General features: G+C 50.1%; 1 protein-coding gene across 10 annotated transcripts; it reads left to right on the plus strand.

The window, feature by feature from the left end:
• Positions 1-988: 988 nt before the first annotated feature.
• On the plus strand, positions 989-18,276 carry ZNF275 (zinc finger protein 275). 10 transcript variants are annotated; one of them, XM_032620412.1, is made up of 8 exons: positions 989-1,110; positions 1,994-2,143; positions 5,806-5,922; positions 6,908-6,988; positions 10,578-10,669; positions 11,090-11,197; positions 12,105-12,189; positions 12,497-18,276. In XM_032620412.1, the coding sequence occupies exon 8, from the start codon at positions 12,526-12,528 to the stop codon at positions 13,651-13,653; it is 1,128 nt and encodes a 375-aa protein (XP_032476303.1). In that variant the 5' UTR covers positions 989-1,110; positions 1,994-2,143; positions 5,806-5,922; positions 6,908-6,988; positions 10,578-10,669; positions 11,090-11,197; positions 12,105-12,189; positions 12,497-12,525; the 3' UTR covers positions 13,654-18,276. The 10 variants fall into 10 exon arrangements, with proteins under 10 accessions (XP_032476303.1, XP_032476304.1, XP_032476306.1 ...); XM_032620413.1 differs by having other exon boundaries at positions 10,595-10,669; XM_032620415.1 differs by lacking the exon at positions 10,578-10,669.
• Positions 18,277-19,033: the final 757 nt, after the last annotated feature.

Genomic DNA, 19,033 nt, shown 5'->3' on the forward strand with positions numbered 1-19,033 from the left:
CATGCTATTCCTTTTACCCGTGGCTGCTCTTCCTATCAACAACCTTCACACGGCTCAGTCCTTCTTGTCATCCAAGTCTCATATCAACCATAGTCTCACTGAAATTACCCACCCATCACTCCCAAACACCCCCCTAATTGATGTTCTTCACAGTTCTTGTCATTCTTGTGTGTTGTTTGTTGACCCTTGTTTATTATTGTATTCCTTACGAAACAGGAATCTTCAAGAAAGCATCGATGGGCTTAGCACACTGCAGGGTGCAGCAGTTTCCTAGATCTTTGTCGACTGGCAGAAATTCCTCTGGAAGTGGCTGTCACTACTTGCAGCACCCCCTATCCAAGAATCCTGTTCTTTTCTCTTCTTAGTATGACCTGCCATTTTGAAATTAACTCAAGTGACTTTCCCCTCCACCTTTACCCGAGCACGCGGGCGCGCGCGCGCGCACACCCCCCCACACAAACACATACTCACAGGAGCTCTTGGGCGCCAAATACGCGCCCCCTGAGGGCAGGGATGCAGCCTGGTTTTGCTCACAGCTGTATTCTCAGTGCCTGGCACGGCGAGAGCTCACACCTTCCGTGACTGAGCGAGGCGCTTTGACCCCTCCAGTGGGGGCTGGCTTTGCTCTGCGTCACCCTCCGTTCTCATCCCCCCACCCATATTCCCGTCCTAAAGGCGCCCAAGGGGGAGGGGTCCTCTCCATTCCTTCGTTCCCTCCCTCGTGGGCTTGTTGGTTCATTCGCTAGTTCATTCATTCATTCATTAGTACATTCATTTTACTCCTCCCGCCTCCACCCGAGCACCTGGCCCCACCGCGCAGCTCCCCTGGGGTCTGGCCTGACCCACCCACCCCGGGCTCGGCCACGCCCCCTTCCAGCCCCCGCCCCCTCTCTGGGCCAATCGAGACCGGCGGGCCGGGCGGGGCCGGAGCCAGGGTGGGGCCTCGCTCTCCCACTACCCACGGCGGCGCCCGCGGCTCCGGAAACGCGCCGTGGGGCTGCTGGGCTCAGCCGGGTGCTGGCGGCTCCGTGGCGCTTCCTGCCACGCCGGGCCTGGGCCGCGCCAGCGCCGCTCCGCCGAGGACCGCGCGTTGGCAGCCGCTGGGCCGAGGTGAGCGTGCGGGCCACAAGAGGATGTGCGCGGAGCCCGGGAGGGTGTGCGGAGCCCGGGAGGGTGTGCGGGGCCGGGATGAGCGCGCGGGCCGCCAGAGGATGTGCTGGGAGTCGCGGATGAATGTGCGGGTCCCGGGTGATCGTTTGGGCCTCGGGAGGATGTGCAGGGGACGGCCCGGGAGAGTGTACAGGACTGGGGTGAGTGTTCCAGAAAGTGTGCGGTGGGGGGGCAGGGGGCGGCCAAGCTTTGTTGGGGGACGTCTCTGTTCCCGCGGGAAGCTGCGCGGCCCTGGGGCCAGGTGGAGCGGGAGATGGGTCCGGGATGGCGGGTACGAAGAGGCCGAAGGCCTTCCCGCGGCGGACAGGGGGCGACGGTTAGGGGCGGGAATCGCTGGACGTGCTGAGGCCTACGCTGCTTTTGGGGTGACGCTAAGGGATGGGAACCGGTCGCTATGGGAAGAGGGGGCCCCCACCCCAAGTGCAGAGGAGGCCAAGTGGGAGGGGGCGTTGGGGGGTGTTAAAGGGCTTTTCCCCAGTCTGGGGGAGGGGCTGAACAGCAGTCGGAGACGCGGGGTAGGTGTACTGGGGACTTCCTGCTGGAGGAGTCTCTCCTTTCCTTTTGGATGGGGGTCGAGCGTCAGCTTGTCGGGGAGGATGGGGGGGCAGCCTAGAGCCCAAATGCTGTGAAGGAGGGGGAGGGGCAGCCCTTGCTGGGTGAAAACGAGATCAAGGCCCTCGATCTGAACGGTGCTTTTTCTGTCGCCCTTCTGGGGCCACCATCACCCGCTCCAGTGCCCCCCCCTTAAACTCCTTTGCTGCCTCCCCTAGTCTATATTTGGGTGATTAATTACATGTCTTTTTCCATCCTCCCCCACACACAGTCGCCTGCTGCCCGAAGCCCATGGTCCCTTTCAAACACCAACCCCGCCAGAATCCTGGCCCTCTTCCCGGAGGTCCCACCCTGTTCCAACTGACACCCTCCAGCCGACGTTGGCCCAGCTGGGGGCCACCAGCCCCCTTCAGTCTCCTTGGTCAGTGAAATATTTCCTCTTCAACCTCAGACCCGACATTTTTCTTTTACCAAAGGATTTCAGATGGGATTGCTAGAACAGCACCCCCTCTGGGTACTAATGCTGCCTCACCCCATCCCCCATCCTCCCTCCTGCCCTGGGCCTTTAAGTAGAAGCAGCTTGCACAGTGCCTGACACAGTCCAATCCATTCCCCCCAAATGTCTTAGGATCTACATTTAGAATCCTATCGAACAGTGATTTTCAGCCTTCTTTGGGTGAGGAGACCCCTTAGAAAATAACTAGAAACTGTGAATTCTCTTCCCAGAAATCTGACAGTCAGCACAGAGAGTGGGATCCCATTCAGGAGGCTCATGGGCCAGAGTCCTGTCTGATGAGCCCTGGAGGTGAGGAAACCTCCCGATTCTAGACGGGCCCAGTGCTAACCAGGCACAGATCAGCATCCCAGTTTCCTGAGTGCTGGTTGAAAATGCAGATTTCTCATCCCCACCTACACCAGCTACTCTGTCCCTTGAGTTCTTAGGAAACCCCAGGCCAGGGTTCTAACCCACCCATCCAACCCTGGCCCTAACCTGCCTGGGCTCCCCAACTGCCCAGGGCCCCTTGGGATTTGCACAGCATTCCCCCACCCCCGTTTAGAATCGTTCATATCCTGGGCAGTGTGACTTAAACGAAGCTATGCTTAAAATTTATTTTGATTTTCAGTAAGAGAGCATGCGTCTTCTTGGGGAAATGGGAACATAAACCTTCCCTCAATTAAGTACAACAAACACTACAAAATCCCCTTCTGGTCTACCTTCTGGCTTTTTATAGAAGGCAAAGAAAATGGAAACCTAAACAGAGAGAGACAGGTGCCCAGGCAGAGAGACAGGAAAACGGGGAAGACGGAGACAGATGCCTCCCACCCACGCACACAGAAAAAGGCACACACAGACACAAACATCCCAAGAGAAACAGGCTTTCCTGGTGAAACACCCTCTCTTTTGGCCCTTTAGGATTCACTTCTAGTAGCAGTGCATTTGCACAGCACAGGGTGGGCCCAAATGGGGCCTTTGCAGCCACATCCTGGCGGGACGGGTTGAGAGCTGCTGAAGGCTAAGCCCAGCTCCAGCCCAGGGGCTCGGCTTAGGATCCCAGGCTTGCCTGACTCAGGTGGATCGGGGTCTCAGCAGTGTGTTCAGTCTCACAGCCTGTCCTTTGGGTGAGCACTCATGACCCAAAAGGACATGTTCCCGGAAGGAGTACCCAAGTCTGCTTCTGTCCCCCCAAATTATTTCAGTCCAACAGGTGGGATCTTACCTGCCTGACTAATCGCTCAGAATTGTTCTGAGACATGATGCCATCCCTGCATCTCTCTTTGGGGCAAGTCTGGATGTTTATAGACCATGTCTGCTGGCCTTAAAGCTGGCCACGCTGTTAGAAGACCCCACGGGGACGCAAGATGGTGAGAAGTATTGTTTTCGACTCTGGAAGCACTTATATTTTTATATACGCCAGTGTCGTTGAACCGTCTTTGCCCAGAGATAGTTCTCTCGATCCAAACAACACAACTCAAGAGAGAACAGATATCCAGTAAGGAGAATTTTGAATCTAGGTAATTAATAGGATGATTTAGGGTTAGGGTTAGGGGTGGGAGAGGGAGCTGAAGGCACCCATCTGAATTAGATGATCGAGAGTGCAGTCTCTCGTGTGACCTATAAAGATTCCCTCCAGGGCATTTTTGCTCTGGCCCAGAACTGAAATGAACACCATGAGACACCTGTTGTCTTCTGGGGCCTGAGGACATTCCGTTTCAGGTCCTTATCTAGATGCTCCAGGGAGTCCAGGTGTTTCTGGCACCCCTTTGAAGTTTCTGGAAGCTGCCAGATTGATCTAGTTTGGGTGGCCTTGCTCCCTCTCCCCTGCCCCCGCTGCCCAGGGAAGGATGGCACCTGCTGAGGAGGTTGTTTGGCTACTTGTGCCATGGAATTAGTCTAACACTGATCTTTTAGGCTCAGAAGTGAACTTTCCTAGTAGCGAGACATCCTAAGGAGGGGTCCCGAGCTCAAAGGTGACCAGAATACACCTAATTATTCACTATTTTTTTGTGACAACTGTTGGCTTTTGTCTCCACTGGGTTCAGCTGTTAACTTCTGTTCTTTCAAGTCAAAGTGAAATGATTGGTTTTGTTCTCAATGTTTCTGATTCAATATGGAAAATTGGATTTAAATAAGTTGGTTAAAATTTACATTGCCATCTAAAGCACATTTCAGGAACATTTGTTCACTCACATGAACTCTCACGTTTTAGGAAGCATGATTTTTCAGAAACGTGTCTGTGAAGCAGCTGCAGTGTCTGTGGCACTTGGCTAGGTCCAGAGTGGAATCCGCAGTCAACTTTGATAGGGCCTTCACTCTCTGGGAGCATATAGTCGTTAGACTATATACTTCAGATCCCACTTAAAGAAGGAAGATAATATTTATATTCAGAGGCAGAGATTGGTTTTCCCATAGTCTTTCTACCGGTTGGGTGAAGAAGTGCACTTACAAGATTCGGGGCATGCTTCTCCGTGGTGAGCGAAAGTACCTCACATGCAAGGTCAGGATCACCCTCTGTATCCATCGGGTGCACTACAGTGGTTTTCATATTGTGCCTGGAATTGCTTTGACCTTGATCTCCCAAGGTCCACTTTTGGAAGGCAGTAGACACCTGTATGTGTCACTTTTGTCACAGTGAAGTTTCTTTTCCAGATTAGTTCCACCATTTTCAAGTGGAGCAGTTGGGCAATCCGGCTTCTGAATTATCAGATTGTTTTCAGGATTGATGATGACTTTACTTTTAACTGCAGTGGGATTAATGTGTATTATCTTTTTTAATGATCTTCCTTTGCGTCTCATAAAGCTTTTACCCGATATACCTTGTTCATTGTGCAGAGTTTAGCTTCCTTTTGTGAAAGCAGGGCTCACTTTTTCCCTCCCGTTTTTATGAGCACCTTCGAAATGTTCTCTGTGTGTCCATGGGTTCTGTCACTGTGGGTAGTGATCTGAAGTGCACTTGGGTTAAGTCCCCTGGGCGAGCCTGGTACAGGAAGGGCCAGTCCTGTTGCTACACAGGAATTAAAGGATAATTAACAACTCACTTGGGGGTTGCGGCTCCAGGACTTCGACAGTTAATCATGCCAATTAAGTGAAAACACTTTGGTGGGATCCGCTCGATTAAATGGGAACACTTTGGGAGGACCTGCTCAATTAAACATGGGTGGCTTGGAAAGACTGTGAGTGAGAGAGAGAATGACATGTGTAACTATTGCGCAGGGAGGGTCTGTGATGGCATGTTCATGGGAGGATTTAAAGCCAGTCCCCTAAACCCGTACGCACCATTAGGCTTCAAGGACACTCAGTGGCTGCCTGGCCTTTGGATAAGGCCTGGTGTTAGATATTACCTGGTGGCATATTACTTCTCTCTTTTCTGGTGTGGTTTGAAATGTCTCAAATCTTGGGAGCTGGACCTTAGGCAAGTTAGTTCACCTCTCAGATGCGTGTCTTCCTTCTCTGTCAAATGGAGGCGGGAATGACTATAGGTGGCCATAGTTACATTATGTGAAGGGAGAAGCACAGCGCCAGACGCATAGTAGGTGCTCCGTTAATGGAAGTTCGATGCATTTGACACACCCCTCCCCCCACAGGTTCTCACACGCCCGCTGAGTGTTAGGAGCTGCTGCAGATGCTGGGGGTTCGGGGGTGACCAAGAAAGAGAAGCGCCCTGTCCTGTCACAGGTGACATTTCCCCCGGGGAGAATCAGGTAAAAACAAGCAATTTCGGAGGATACGTTTTAGGTAGTGAAAAGTGTTATAAGTAAACCGTGATGGGGCTGGAGAGCGAAGTCATTTGGAGGAGGTGACACTTGAATGAGGCCCGAATTCTTCGCAGGAGCCACCTGAGGCAGGTTCAGAGGCCCTCAGGGGTATTGCCTTGGCATGTCTCTGACTGGATGAAGGCCGAGGGTCTGGAAGGAATGATTGAGACATGGGGTGCAGGATATGGGTCTGGTGGGCTCAGCCAGGGACTTGGAGGGGGTTAAGGCCTTAGGTCTCTGGCCTGAGGGTGGTGAGATGAGGCTTGTAACGGACCACCTTCCTCAGGAGGTGAAGGTGAGATGTTCTCCTCTCCATTCTGCTCGGCAACAAAACCTCAATGTCAATTGGAAGCGAATTTTTTAGAATGAATTGTATAAGTAATCTATGACCATTTCATTTTGTATTGGAAGCCAAAGTCAAACCAGACGTCAAATGTATAACAGGAAGAATCCAACTGCTCCGAGGGTGCCCTGCCTAGGTGACAGTGGGATGCAGAGGGCTTGGCCGCTGGGCACCTGGGGCTTCCCTCACACACTGGGGAGCACCTGTGCTGCCAGCTACTTAAAGATGGAAATAGAGTTTCCGTGGACACTGGGGCTAAAGAAGGCCTTCTGCTCACACCTGTCATGGTTCTGATAGCCTGGGGGGATGATCCCAGGAAGTGACAACCTCATGGACCTGCCTCTAAGCTTTCTAGGACTGCCCACATATTCCTGCCAGCCCCGGTCCTCTGTGCCTGCCTTACCTGTGTGGGCACCTCGGGATGTTGCCCAGCTTCAGGGGCAGTTCCCTGTTGCCTCCTTGGCATTAGCCCCGTCCTCTCGCATGCTGAGCGTCTTTCTTATCCAGAGTCAACTGAAATCTTTTAAAATTGTTGTTCCTTTCTGATTACCAAAGAAATGCAGTTTGGTTACTAAAAATTCGTTACAGAAACAGAAAGCAGAAGACCTTTCTAGACCTGGACTCTACCCCAGGGTGGTGCACACTGCAGTCTCGATGTGCACATTCACTGTGAGTCACTCTCAGTTTATTCCTTTTTTCTCCTAAAGCATAAATATATACCGTTCTCTTCCCTTCTCCTACCCTCTTTGGATTTTTTTAATAAACAGTTACTGTCTGTCTATAATCTTCTTTGAAGGAGGATTCAAATTTTTGTAATCTGCTGTGTGTCATTCTGCATTGGCCACCTGTTGATTTTTTTTTCATTTTCATTTACTTTTTAAATGTTTTCTGTTTTTTTTCTTGTCTCTTACCACCAATTGATTTTATACTTAAGCTTTCCAGTTTTCTTCCTGCTCTGAGTTGTAGGATTCCTCAGAAAGGTCTCCCTCATGTTTTTATGACGTTGGGGTTATTGAGACTCTTCCTGTTGGTTATAGTATATTGTTTTCCATCCTTTTACTTTTAACCTATCTCTGTCTTTACATTTAAACTCTTTATATTTAAAGTTTCTTGTTGACAGCATATAGTTGAGTCTCATTTTTTAAAAAAAAAATACAATCTGATGATCTCTGCCTATTAACTGGTGTGTTTAGTCCATTTATATTTAATTTAACTATCCATATGGTTGTGTTTAAATTTGCCTCTTGGTATTTATTTCCATTTGCCCCATATGTTCTTTTTCCTTTGTGTTTTTTACCTTTCTTCTTTTGGATTATTTTTTAGAACTGTATTTTATTTCCACTACTGGCATGCATCAGAGTCTTGGAGGGCTTTGTAAAGCACACAGTTGTACATTTTATTTCTACATATGTTATAAACCCTGCACTACCTTATTATTTTTGCTTTAAATGTTCAGTTATCTCTTAAAGATTTAAAAATGAGAGGAGGTAAAAGTGTTTATATTTCTGCACATATTTACATTCTTGATATTCTTCATTCCTTTGTGATCCAAGTTTCCATCTGGTATCATTTCCCTTCACCTGAAGAACTTTCTTTAATATATCTTGTAGTACAGGTCTGCTGGTAACAGATTCTTTCAGCTTTTCTCTGTCTAAAAAAGTTTTTATTTTGCCTTTAGTTTTGAAGGATACTTTCCCTGAATATAGAAGTCTCGGTTGACATGTTTTTTTTTTTTCCTTTAGCACTTTAAAAATGTCATTCAGTTGTTTTCTGGCTTGCACATTTTCTCATAAGAAGTTAGCAGCTATTCTTATCTTTGCTCCTCTGTATACAACATCTTTTTTTCCCTCTGGCTGCTTTAAGATTTTCTCTTTATCACTAGTTTTCAGCAATATGATTATGATGTGTCTTAGTGTACATGTGTGGGGTTGTTGGGTTTTTTTTTTCGTTTTGTTTTTTGTTTGTTTGTTTAGACTTGCTAGGGGGTAATTGGGCTTCTTGGATCTAGGTTTCATCAAATTTAGAAAACAATACATTTTAACCATTATTTCTTCAATAATACTTTTATCCCCCTCCTCCTTTTCCTCATCTTCTCAGATTCCAGTTACATATGCGTTAGACCACTTTCTGTTATCCTCAAGTCACTGAGACTCTGTTTTTCAAATATGTTTTTCTTTCTGATCTAAATTTGGGATAATTTCTATTGCTGTGTCTTCAAATTTTCTAATTTTTTAGGGAGGAGAGGGCTGTGTCTAATCTGCTGTTAATCACATCCAATGAAATTTTCATTTTAAATATTACAGTTTTTACCTCAGTAAGTCCCATTTGGTTCTTGTTTATACCATCCATTTCTTTCATTATGTTCCTGTTTTTCTTTAAATACTTATACATTGTTAAACTAGCTGTTATCCTTGCCTGTGAGTTCCGTCAGTGATCATTTCTGAGTGTTTCTATTGACATTATTTTCCTTTCCATGAGTCACATTTTCCTGCTTCTTGACATTTACTTAATTTTTTATTGGATGTTGAACATTGTAGAGATTATGTTGTTGAGTGTCTGGATTTTGTTGTTTCATTGTGAAAATTGTTGGACTTTGTTTTGGGAGGTAGTTATTTGTGGAATAGTTTCATCCCTTCAAGGCCTACTTTCAAGTTTTTCTAGAGCAGATCCAGGGTAGCTGTGGCTCCAGGGAATAGATCAGTCCTACTACTAAGGTATGGCCCCTCTGATTCTCTACTGACTACCCCACGTGATCACTGAGGACTCCCTGCTCTGGTTGGTTAGACCCTGAACATCTCCCTACCTTTGTGTGTCCTAGGAATTGTTGAACTTACAGCTTCCTGGTCATTCTTTTCCTAGTCTTTGGGAGTTTCACCCTATGCATGCATGGCTTAGTAGTTAAGAAAGACTAAAGGGGAGCCTTGTACAGATTTTTTGGAGCTCTTTTTTTCTGTATAGCTCCCTCCTTTCTGGAACTCTGTTCTGCCTCAGCTTCCCTGAACGCTGGTCTGTGTTGATAATAAAGCCACCAAGCTCTGCTTGGGGTCCCCTTCCCTATACTCTCAATCTGGAAATTGCCTCCAGGAAGAGGTCTGGGCTGCTGATAAAGCTCACCTCATTTGTCTCTCTTCTCTCAAGGATCATGGTCCTGTGCTGCCTGCTGTCCAATTCTCAAGGATCATGGTCCTGTGCTGCCTGCTGTCCAATATCTAAACACTGTTGTTTCACATCTATTTTGTCCAGTTTTCTACTTATTTATGGCACGACATTAAATCTGTTCCTTGTTACTCCATCATGGCCAGAAATGGAAGTCTCTGTCCAACCCTTTTAATATAACATCTAATTTTATGTAAAAGTATTTCTGGAGTATCTGGGCTCTGTACTCCTTGAGCTAGTGTAAAAATGCTTCCTTTTCATATAACCGTGAACCGAATTGACCTGACATCAGAATAGAAACTGTGTGCCTGTTTCTGTGAACTCACTGAAGTGGGAGGCCTGCGATGCATGCGCACCTGTGGTGGGATCCAAAAGACAAAGGCAACTTACACATGTGGTTCAGATCCTTTATTTAGCAACTTAGTCTTTGAAGATCTTTTGTTTTTTTTGGAGGTGTCTTTTTCCAGGTATTTTGTTCAACTTTTCATTTTGTCAAATATATCACAGAAACATTCCTGTCTGCAAGCTGTCACCTGGTGAACTGTTTCGGTGGGGTGGAGTGTGGCCTTTAGAGGGCCTTACTGCTAGTCAGGAAGCCCTGACTCCTGCTCTGTTATGTCTCTTCCCTCCAGTAGCCCAGTCTGGTTTTTTGTTGCCCCTACAAAGTTGAGAAGGATCTCTCACTTCCTAGTTATTTCTTCTGATGTTCTTTTGGGGATGCTTCCTTCCTGTGCAGTGTGAGCATTGAACTCTACAAGGCCTACTGCTAGGAGGCCTGTGGCCGACCTGTCTCTGAGAGCCAGTCTCCCTGCCACTGGCTCTTGGTCTGAGTCTGTCTTCTCCTGCCTGTGCCTGGGCTAACATTCATTTGTCTTGTGCGGGTTCCCTCTGGCCTGCCTGTATCAGTTCTCTGCCAGCCCACTTTCCCCACTGTTTGGGATGCATTTTGTTAGGTATATCCGTGCTCTGGCTTGTCATTCAGCCTCTGTGCAAGAGAAGACTCAAGAAAATTTAAAACAGGGGAAAAGGAAATCACCAGTCTCATCCCACGGGACCCAGAGGCAGGGCTGCTGTCACTCACGGCTCTTTTCACTTTCCTTAGCTCTGCCTGCCCCACAGGGTCTTGCCCTTCCACAAGATGGCTTCCTGGGAAAGCAAGTCCTGGCAGGCCCCCTTGGGGTGCTGGAGGCCCAGGTGAGCTGTGCTTCCTTCAGTCTGGCTTGGGAATCTGTCACTGCTCCCTGATTCTGGCCTTGGACTCTGCCTCTTGCCCCAGCTGCTGCCTTCCCTCCCTCTCTCTGCTTCTCTCCCCGGAGTCTGCCAAGGAATGGTTGCCTGCTGGGCTTGTAATTCCCATCGTACTGATGGGGGAGCTGCGTTTCAATCCAGGAAAGTGATTGAACTGAAGTCCCTTGGGAGGACAGTGGGAGCCAGGTCTCTTGGTACGTGGTCAGGTTCTCTTTCTAGCACTTCTTGAGGCTTGTAGTTATATTTCCATGTTAGCAATGCACGCTCACTTCAGACTCTCACCTCTCGTCCCTGGGGTTAGTGGCACTGCCCTTGCCTCATTCTAGAGTGGATGGAAGGACAGATTATCCCTGGGAATTCTTTCAGGATCCGGTGACATTTGGTGACGTGGCACAGTACCTCCTCAAAGGGAGTGGCTGAGGCTAGATCCTGAGCAGAGGACACCGGCATATTGAAGGAATGTGACCTCTGTGGGTAAGGATGCCCCCAGCCCTTCCACAAGCTTTGCCACCAGCTTCATGGTCCTACGAAGCTGGGAGTAGGATAAGGGGCACCTGGCATAGCATTACACAAGCTCACCTTCCAGGGGCTTATGCTCCCTGGGAATGGGCTGTGAGGAAATACAGAGGGTCTGCTACACCCGACATCTCAAAGTAGCAGGTGTTCCTCCCAACTCCTAATGGCGTGGAAAGAAGCCCCCTCAGTCTTTCATTGGGAAAGAAATTAGAACAAACTAGCCACTATCATTAAATACTTTTTTTTACATCTTTATTGGAGTATAATTGCTTTACAATGGTGTGTTAGTTTCTGCTTTATAACAAAGTGAATCAACTATACATATACGTATGTTCCCATATCTCTTCCCTCTTGCATCTCCCTCCCTCCCACCCTTCCTATGCCACCTAATTAAATACTTTTTTAACCCACAAGTTATATAAATTTCATGGCAACTTTGCTGTAGTTTACCGTTGAGAGAGGTTGACGTAGCAAGCTCCTTTGCGCCATCAGGGGCTGCACGTGGGGAGGTGGGGAGGCTTCTTCGGAGGAGAGACTGCCAGGGGTCAGCTTTGACAGTTGTGGAAGAGCCCCAAGTTCAATGTGCAGACCTTGAGGAGGGCGGACGGGGGAAAGGGAGGATCAGCTCCTCAGGAAGACAAACTGGTACCCAGATGGGCCCGGAGCTTGCTTCATCCACAGCCCCTGGAAGGAGCCGACTGTTGGGAAAGGCGTTTTAAATGGAGGAATGACTTGCCTAAGGGAACAGCCAACCCAGCCTTTGGGGATTGAAAGGCTCTCCCCTTCAGAGGCCCTGAGCCATTCCTACTCGATCCTGATGTCATCTCTGGATGCTGCCATAGCTTGTTTCCTTTTCCGCAAGCAGGAGTTCCTGTTTTGAATCCCGACTTGGTCTCTCACCTGGTGCAAGTCAGACCCATCCCCTCGCGTGGACCGAGCTGAGCATTCAGGTGAGTAGAAAAGAAACCTGAAGAAATGTCAGGGCATCACTGGGGAGGCCCAGGTGAGCCCTTGGGGTGGGAGTGGCGTGCCTGCCCCTCAATCACCTTGACAGGGAGCATCCAGCAATCGGGCCCTTATGCCCCTTCCATCTCCCGCGCTTGTTTCCAGCTGGGTGGGGAGCCACCATCCTGCCCCAGTGGCCCCCAGGCCCGATGCTCGGCAGCTGTCTCAGGAGGAAAGTGATTGTTGACAAAGGAGAGTAACCTCCTTCCTTCCGCCTCGGCAGAGTGCAGTGTCTTGTGGTTTTCATTTCAGAAAGCATCTGGGTGACCCAGCCGCCGAGGATGGGTGAAGTCGCCCGGTCACAGGAGATGGCATCCACGAGCTCCCCGACGGCCAGCGAGCACAGCCCTGAGGTCAAACAGAACGGGGACTCTGAGGGGAGGGGAGGGAGCCCCCAGAATCTACCTGTAGAACATCATTTTGCATGTAAAGAGTGTGGGGATGCCTTTCGGCTTAAGGTCCTCCTCGTGCAGCACCAGCGAATTCACAGTGAGGAAAAGGGCTGGGCGTGCGGCGATTGCGGGCAGGCTTTTCGCGGGGTGTCTGAGTTCAACGAGCACCGGAAGAGCCACGTGGCGGCAGAGCCCCGGCCGGGCCCCAGCCGGGCCCTTGACGAGGCCGTGGAGCAGAGGGAGCCAATGGAGAGGGAGGCGAAGCCCTTCGAGTGTGAAGAATGCGGGAAAAGGTTCAAGAAGAACGCGGGCCTCAGTCAGCATCTGCGCGTCCACAGCCGCGAGAAGCCCTTTGATTGCGAGGAATGCGGCCGCTCCTTCAAAGTCAACACCCACCTCTTTCGCCATCAGAAGCTGCACACTTCGGAGAAACCCTTTGCCTGCAAGACGTGCAGCAGGGATTTCCTGGATCGCCAGGAGTTTCTCAAGCACCAGCGGATGCACACCGGCCACCTGCCCTTCGACTGCGACGACTGCGGCAAGTCCTTCCGAGGGGTCAACGGCCTGGCCGAGCACCAGCGCATCCACAGCGGGGCCAAGCCCTACGGCTGCCCCCACTGCGGCAAGCTCTTCCGGAGGAGCTCAGAGCTCACCAAGCATCGGCGGATCCACACGGGCGAGAAGCCGTATGAGTGCAGCCAGTGCGGGAAGGCCTTCCGGCAGAGCTCCAGCCTCCTGGAGCACCAGCGCATCCACACCGGGGAGCGGCCCTACGCGTGTGGCGACTGCGGCAAGGCCTTCCGGGGGCCCTCCGACCTGATCAAACACCGGCGCATCCACAGCGGACTGAAACCCTACGAGTGCGACAAATGCGGGAAGGCCTTCCGCCGGAGCTCCGGCCTGAGTCGCCATCGGAGGACCCACAGCGGAGCAAGACGCTGCGAGCGCAGCGAGTGTGGCCGCGTGTTCAAGCGGCGGTCAGCGCTGCAGGAGCATCAGCCAGCCCACCGCGAGTAGGGGAGGCCCGCGGCCCCGTGGCCGGCAGCGGATTCCCTCGGGGCCCGGGGCCCTAGAGGGGGAGGGCAGAGTCAAAGGAGATGAACAGTTTTGTAGCGCTTATATATTTTCTCTTCAGAAAGGTTGAAACCAATTTATACTGCCACCAGCAATTTATAAGTGTTTGTGTTTCCCATCTTGCCTATCGAGAGTAGCTTCTACCATTTTGATTGAGTTTTGGCTGGTTCAGCTGGAATCGAGTACCTTCGAGGTATTTAAATGCACAGGCCTTGAATTGGAGAACGAGAGAAGAGAAACCCGGACGTGGGGGTGGAGCTCGGGATGCTTGGTCCTCTCCTGCAAGCTCCCCCTTCAAGGAAGCCGAGATCGATCGCCCCAAACTTTTTTGGCCTACTTGAATTTATAAATTTTTAGGGTTGTAAATAGAATAATCAAATGTCTTATAATATTTAATTTATTAATTTAGTTCTACATACATATTGTAAATCACATATCATATAGAATAATATATTAATTTAGAAAAGATTCCTTTTCTCCCTAGCTCCACTCCATGAGATCATTTTATCCTGATTCCTCGTATGCATTTCTAACCTCACCGTCTTCACCAACCCCAGAGGCCCTTTGGAGTCATCATTTTCAAAGCACACATCCAATGACTTCCATCCATCCGAGCTATGTGCCACATAGCACTGTGACAGTCCCTGCACAAGGGTCTCACTAGAAACCGCCTCCCAAGCCATAAGTACAGGTTCATGTAACATTAGAATGATTGCTGTCGTTTTTTAATTTATTCTGTAGCTGTACAATGCAACCACTTAAGGTTTTCCTTTTTTTTTAATGACCTTTAAAAGGCTTTTTTAAAGCATCGAAGACTTGCCATTGTGAGGTCATACTCTTAAGAAGAAGTACTAAATCTGAGTTAAATTTCTTTTGTGTCCTTTTTTTCTTAAACCAATTCAATCTGGTGACTCCCAGGCATATCCAAAACTAGCTGAAGACTAGCGTGTAAGGTGACGCCTTCCTTTCGGGAACGATAGCCTCGCATATGGGGCCTAGATGGTACTTCTCCAATCCTCTGCTTCCACCTCTGTAAAATGGGGATGATCGCAGGACTACCTCCTAAGGTTATCGCAGCGACTGCGGTGCCGTGCCTGGCGTGGAGGTTCACACTCAGTGAAGTCATCTGCCATCATCACCGTGGCTATCGCTGTTGTTCTGTGACTCATTAGTACCCAAACTGAGGATGGACCCAGGCCTCCTGACTCCTAGTCTCATCTTCTTTCTCTCACGTGATGACTTAAAATACTGTTTCCGTTTCCGTGCATGCAGGGTACGTTTATCTCCTTCGACCAGTTACCAAGTTACCTTTGGATATATTGACTTTATACAGCAGTTCTTTCTGTATCGATTGTGATGATCTCTTTTCCAGTTTTATTGCTTTGCTCTTTGTAGCAGTTGTATTACATTTTTGTTGTGCAAGCTTTTGATTTTTACGTATCCAAACATTCACTGTTGTCAGTTAAGTCTTAACTTCCATTGCTTCAGTAGTTAGAGATGATGACATTTTCTTCTAGAATTTGAATTACAAACGAAAAGTTGAAAACCCTGCCCCACCAAAAGGTGGATGCTCCAGGTGGGCAGGCTGGATGGAAATGGGCCGGAGACACAGGCTCACTCCTCATCCAAGATGCAGACTCTGCATGTCTGTGGGCGGTACTTGACTATCCAACCCGGCCACTCAGGCACTCAAGAGGAATTTCCATCTCGGATGGGCCAGAACACTCTGACTGTTCCTCAGCGTAGCCCTGACCTTCGGCAGCAGGGCTGGGCCTCACCTAGATCAACGGGGTGGTCCGAACTTGGTCTTGGCAGCAGCTGGCCAACCTTCCAGCTCCTGGGAGCCTTGGCCATGCTGAGCGTGGATTTAGTGCCTAAGCAGCCGATCCACCCAAGAGACATCTAAAACAAGAAGACTTACCCGCCTGACACTGTCACGTGGATGGCATCCTCCTAGCGAGTGGTTCTGGAACTAGAAAGAGGTCGGTTTAGTGGCTTCTGCTTTTCGCAACTAGGGGGAAATTCACCCATGTGTTCTGACGTCACCTCCTGCAGCCACACCTAAGAGGGGCGACAGAGCAAAGGCTCGGAGACGAACCGTGCCCCACTCATGGCCACACCAGGCCTGGGCTGTGACTCGTAACAGCCTTGCCCAGGAGGGGCAGTACAACAAGGGTTTGGAGGGCAACGATGCCCTTCTGACGACGGCCCACGTGGCATAAAAGTAGAAGTTGGTCATCCTGGGGCTGGCCTGTCACTTTCAGAAGCAAGGGCTGGCCAGGAACCCGGCTCCTCCAGTGGCCCGCAGAGCCCACAGGTAGAAGCTGGCCTCGCCGGGGCTGTAGTGTGACTTCCCAGCAGCTGTGCCTGGGGTAGAGGCTGGGAAGCAGGGTCCCACAGTGACCCTTGTGACCTTAGCCAGAAGGTACTCTGGAATGGCCCCCAGGCCATGCCAGTGGCTCTCTGTGACGTCTCCATCCTGACCCCCGGGCTGGAGAGAAGCTGACGGCACTTGTTGCGTAGTGATTCTTTCTGCTCTGGGGGCCTCAGTTCTTGCAGTAGTCGTGAATCTGTGTGTGAAATCACTGCTTCCTTCTCTCATGAGTTTTCTCTTTTCAAGCTGTTATGACGTATTTGCTACACCTGTTATTTGGTAAAAGGCGTGTTGGCGCCCACGGTGGGGCAAGTCTGGCACCTTAACCTGGAAGTACCTTGCCATGTCTTGCCCGGGTTTTATGAAGGATCCAGATGCAGTATTAACTCAGAACTTAGCGTCGCCGTCACCGCTGCACTTGTCCCCAGCCAGGGCATGGCATCTTGGCGTCCCGTCATGCCCTCCTTTCCCTTGTTCCACTCTTGGTTCTATGATTTCCTCTTGAACAGGCCGTCTGCCAGAGTGAACACGTCTTTTCCATCACTCTGTTTGCAGGTGAAGTCCGTGCTCTCTCTGTGGCTTTAATGTGCGTCCTGTAGTTGCACCGAGTTCAAGTGTTTGCCTCTGGTCCCTGGGGGGTGGATTTCCTTGGACTCTCTAGGTCTACTGCTAACGTCAGCTGCAAAACGTGATCAGACTTGCTGTCGTGTGTGCTTGTCTATGCATTTGTGTATCTACCTCATTTCATTTTTCTTTCTAATCACACGTATTCCTTTTGCAAGGCAAATGGAGAGCAGGTGGGTTATACAGAATGCTGGCTCTCCTTCGAAATAGGCCCTTTTCTTATATTCTGAAAGAAACCCTCCATGGCTTTTATTAGAGTTTTGAATACTTGCTGGTAACTGTTTACCACTTTTGCTGCTAAATAAGATTAACCGTGTGGATTAGTTGTGTCATACCCATTAGTTGTGTCATTCCAGACTGAGCCCCACCCGGTTACGGTGGGCGTCAGTCTCTCTCGCGTGGGGTTGCATTCCACGTGCCTGGGGCTCCAGCCCCATTGTGCGCCATGTGGCCCCCACCCCGTCTAGGCCACATTAATTCAACCAGAACTGAGCACCTGACTCAAAGGCAGCAACCGGTCCACAGCGCTGGAGACGTGGACCAGACCTTTCAGGTTCTCCAACTGGGAAGTACAAACAAGGAAACTGAGAGAGAAGTTTCTAGCTGGTGCTGGAAGAAAGAGGGAGCCACCTGGGATTTAGAGGAGTTGTCCCCATGGGCAGCACCAGCTTGAAGATCTATGGGCTCCGGCTGGGCACCCCCAGAGCAGCCTCAACCCCAGCACCGCAAGGGAGGCCTGACTGGGTTACCTTCCGGGATCTCTGGCAACTGCCCTCACCGGTCCACTTGTGTCCCTGCCGTAGACTCCCTTGACCTAGGCCAGCTTGAGTGGGTCTCTGCTTTTTGCAGTCTGTCAAGAGCAATTGCATTGTCCCGTGTGGCTGCTTCCTGAGAAGAATAAGACGGCTCGCTTTCCTCATGTCCTACCTGGCCCTCGTTCCTGGCCCAAGGCCCACCCGACTGTCGTAAACACCTGTTTTAAATGTGCTACTGTATTCTGTTTGCTAGGGTGGGTGCAAATCTATGCCTCCTAGTCTCAGTGAGTTTGACCAATGCTTTTCTGTCTGGGCACTGTTCCTGTACTGACCCCATGTTTGCCCCAGGAAATGAGCTTAAGTCACCGCCCACCCTGTTCTTTATTTTGGAAGTGTCTCGCTACTTGTAGCAAACCCGTCAGATTGGGGAAGTGCTAACTTCTGTATGACTAGTATACTTACGTTGTGTAGTTCTCATTGCATCAGTTGGGTGTTTATTTTCAAGAGTAGAAATGGTCTCCTTAAGCAAAAATGGCCTTCAGCATTACTTGCAGATCTGAGAACAGCTGTGTCCTGCCCCAGCTTGTATTTTGGTTGTTGGCACTATTTTCTCATTCCTCCCCAGTCTCCTTAACTTGTCTGTTTTATGGCACTTACTATAATCAGCTTTGCACTAGAGCTTCTCCCTCCCCACCCTCCCCAACCCATTAGATTGTGAGCTCTTAGAAGACAGGGGTGACCCTTCATGTCTGATTCCCCTTCCAGATCTAGCACAGTGCCTTGCATCGAGTAGATTTCAATAAATATATGTTCAATGGCATTGGCCTTCCTTGACTTATTTCGTCAAAGCTTGGTTTATCAGTTCTTCCCTTCCTCTTTTCTCCGCGCTCTGGAGTTCCGCCCCTGTCTTGGCCCCTCCCCCCCCAGCAGCCCCTGCAACTGCCTGTTGGATGCCTAGAGGGGAAAGCAGGTGCCCTGAGAGAGAAGGCTGGTTTTCCTGGAAGTTTAAGCTCTCCCTTGGCAGAAGGGGCCTGTCATTCAGCCAGTTGCCTCCCTCCACTCCAGCTGGAGCTCTCTCCTGGGTCTGAATTCCAAGTGGAAGCAGAAAACCAGCTTGACCCTGAGCTTCTCCCCTAGGAATCAGGAATGGGGTGACAGAAGTGGCTTCTGGGACTTGAGAATTGGCCAGCCTCTCTGGGCCGCGTGGGAGTGGGGAGGTCAGTCTTCTTGGTGGCCAGCGGCTGGCCTTCTCTCTAGTGTCCATAGCCTCAGAAAAGGCAGGTGACAAGGACAGGCTGCTGGCTTCCTGACCCTCCCAAATGCAAACAAACAGAGATCGGCCATGGAGTCAGCTGCCCCATCCTGGGAGGCCAAGTGTAAAGTGGGCTCCAGGAAGTGCTTGGGTTGGGCCCTTCTGGGCCACGATGTGCTCCAACAAGAGGAAGCCACGTCTTGGAAAGGTGCGTGACTCCACCCACCAACCCAGTCTCCCTGGAGGCGCCCAGGCAAGGCCTATGTCATCTTTCCCCCGTGGTCCCATCCTCACCACGCTGTCAAATATTCTTCTACC

Source organism: Phocoena sinus, chromosome X, assembly GCF_008692025.1.
Source record: "Phocoena sinus isolate mPhoSin1 chromosome X, mPhoSin1.pri, whole genome shotgun sequence".
Lineage (NCBI taxonomy): Eukaryota > Metazoa > Chordata > Mammalia > Artiodactyla > Phocoenidae > Phocoena > Phocoena sinus.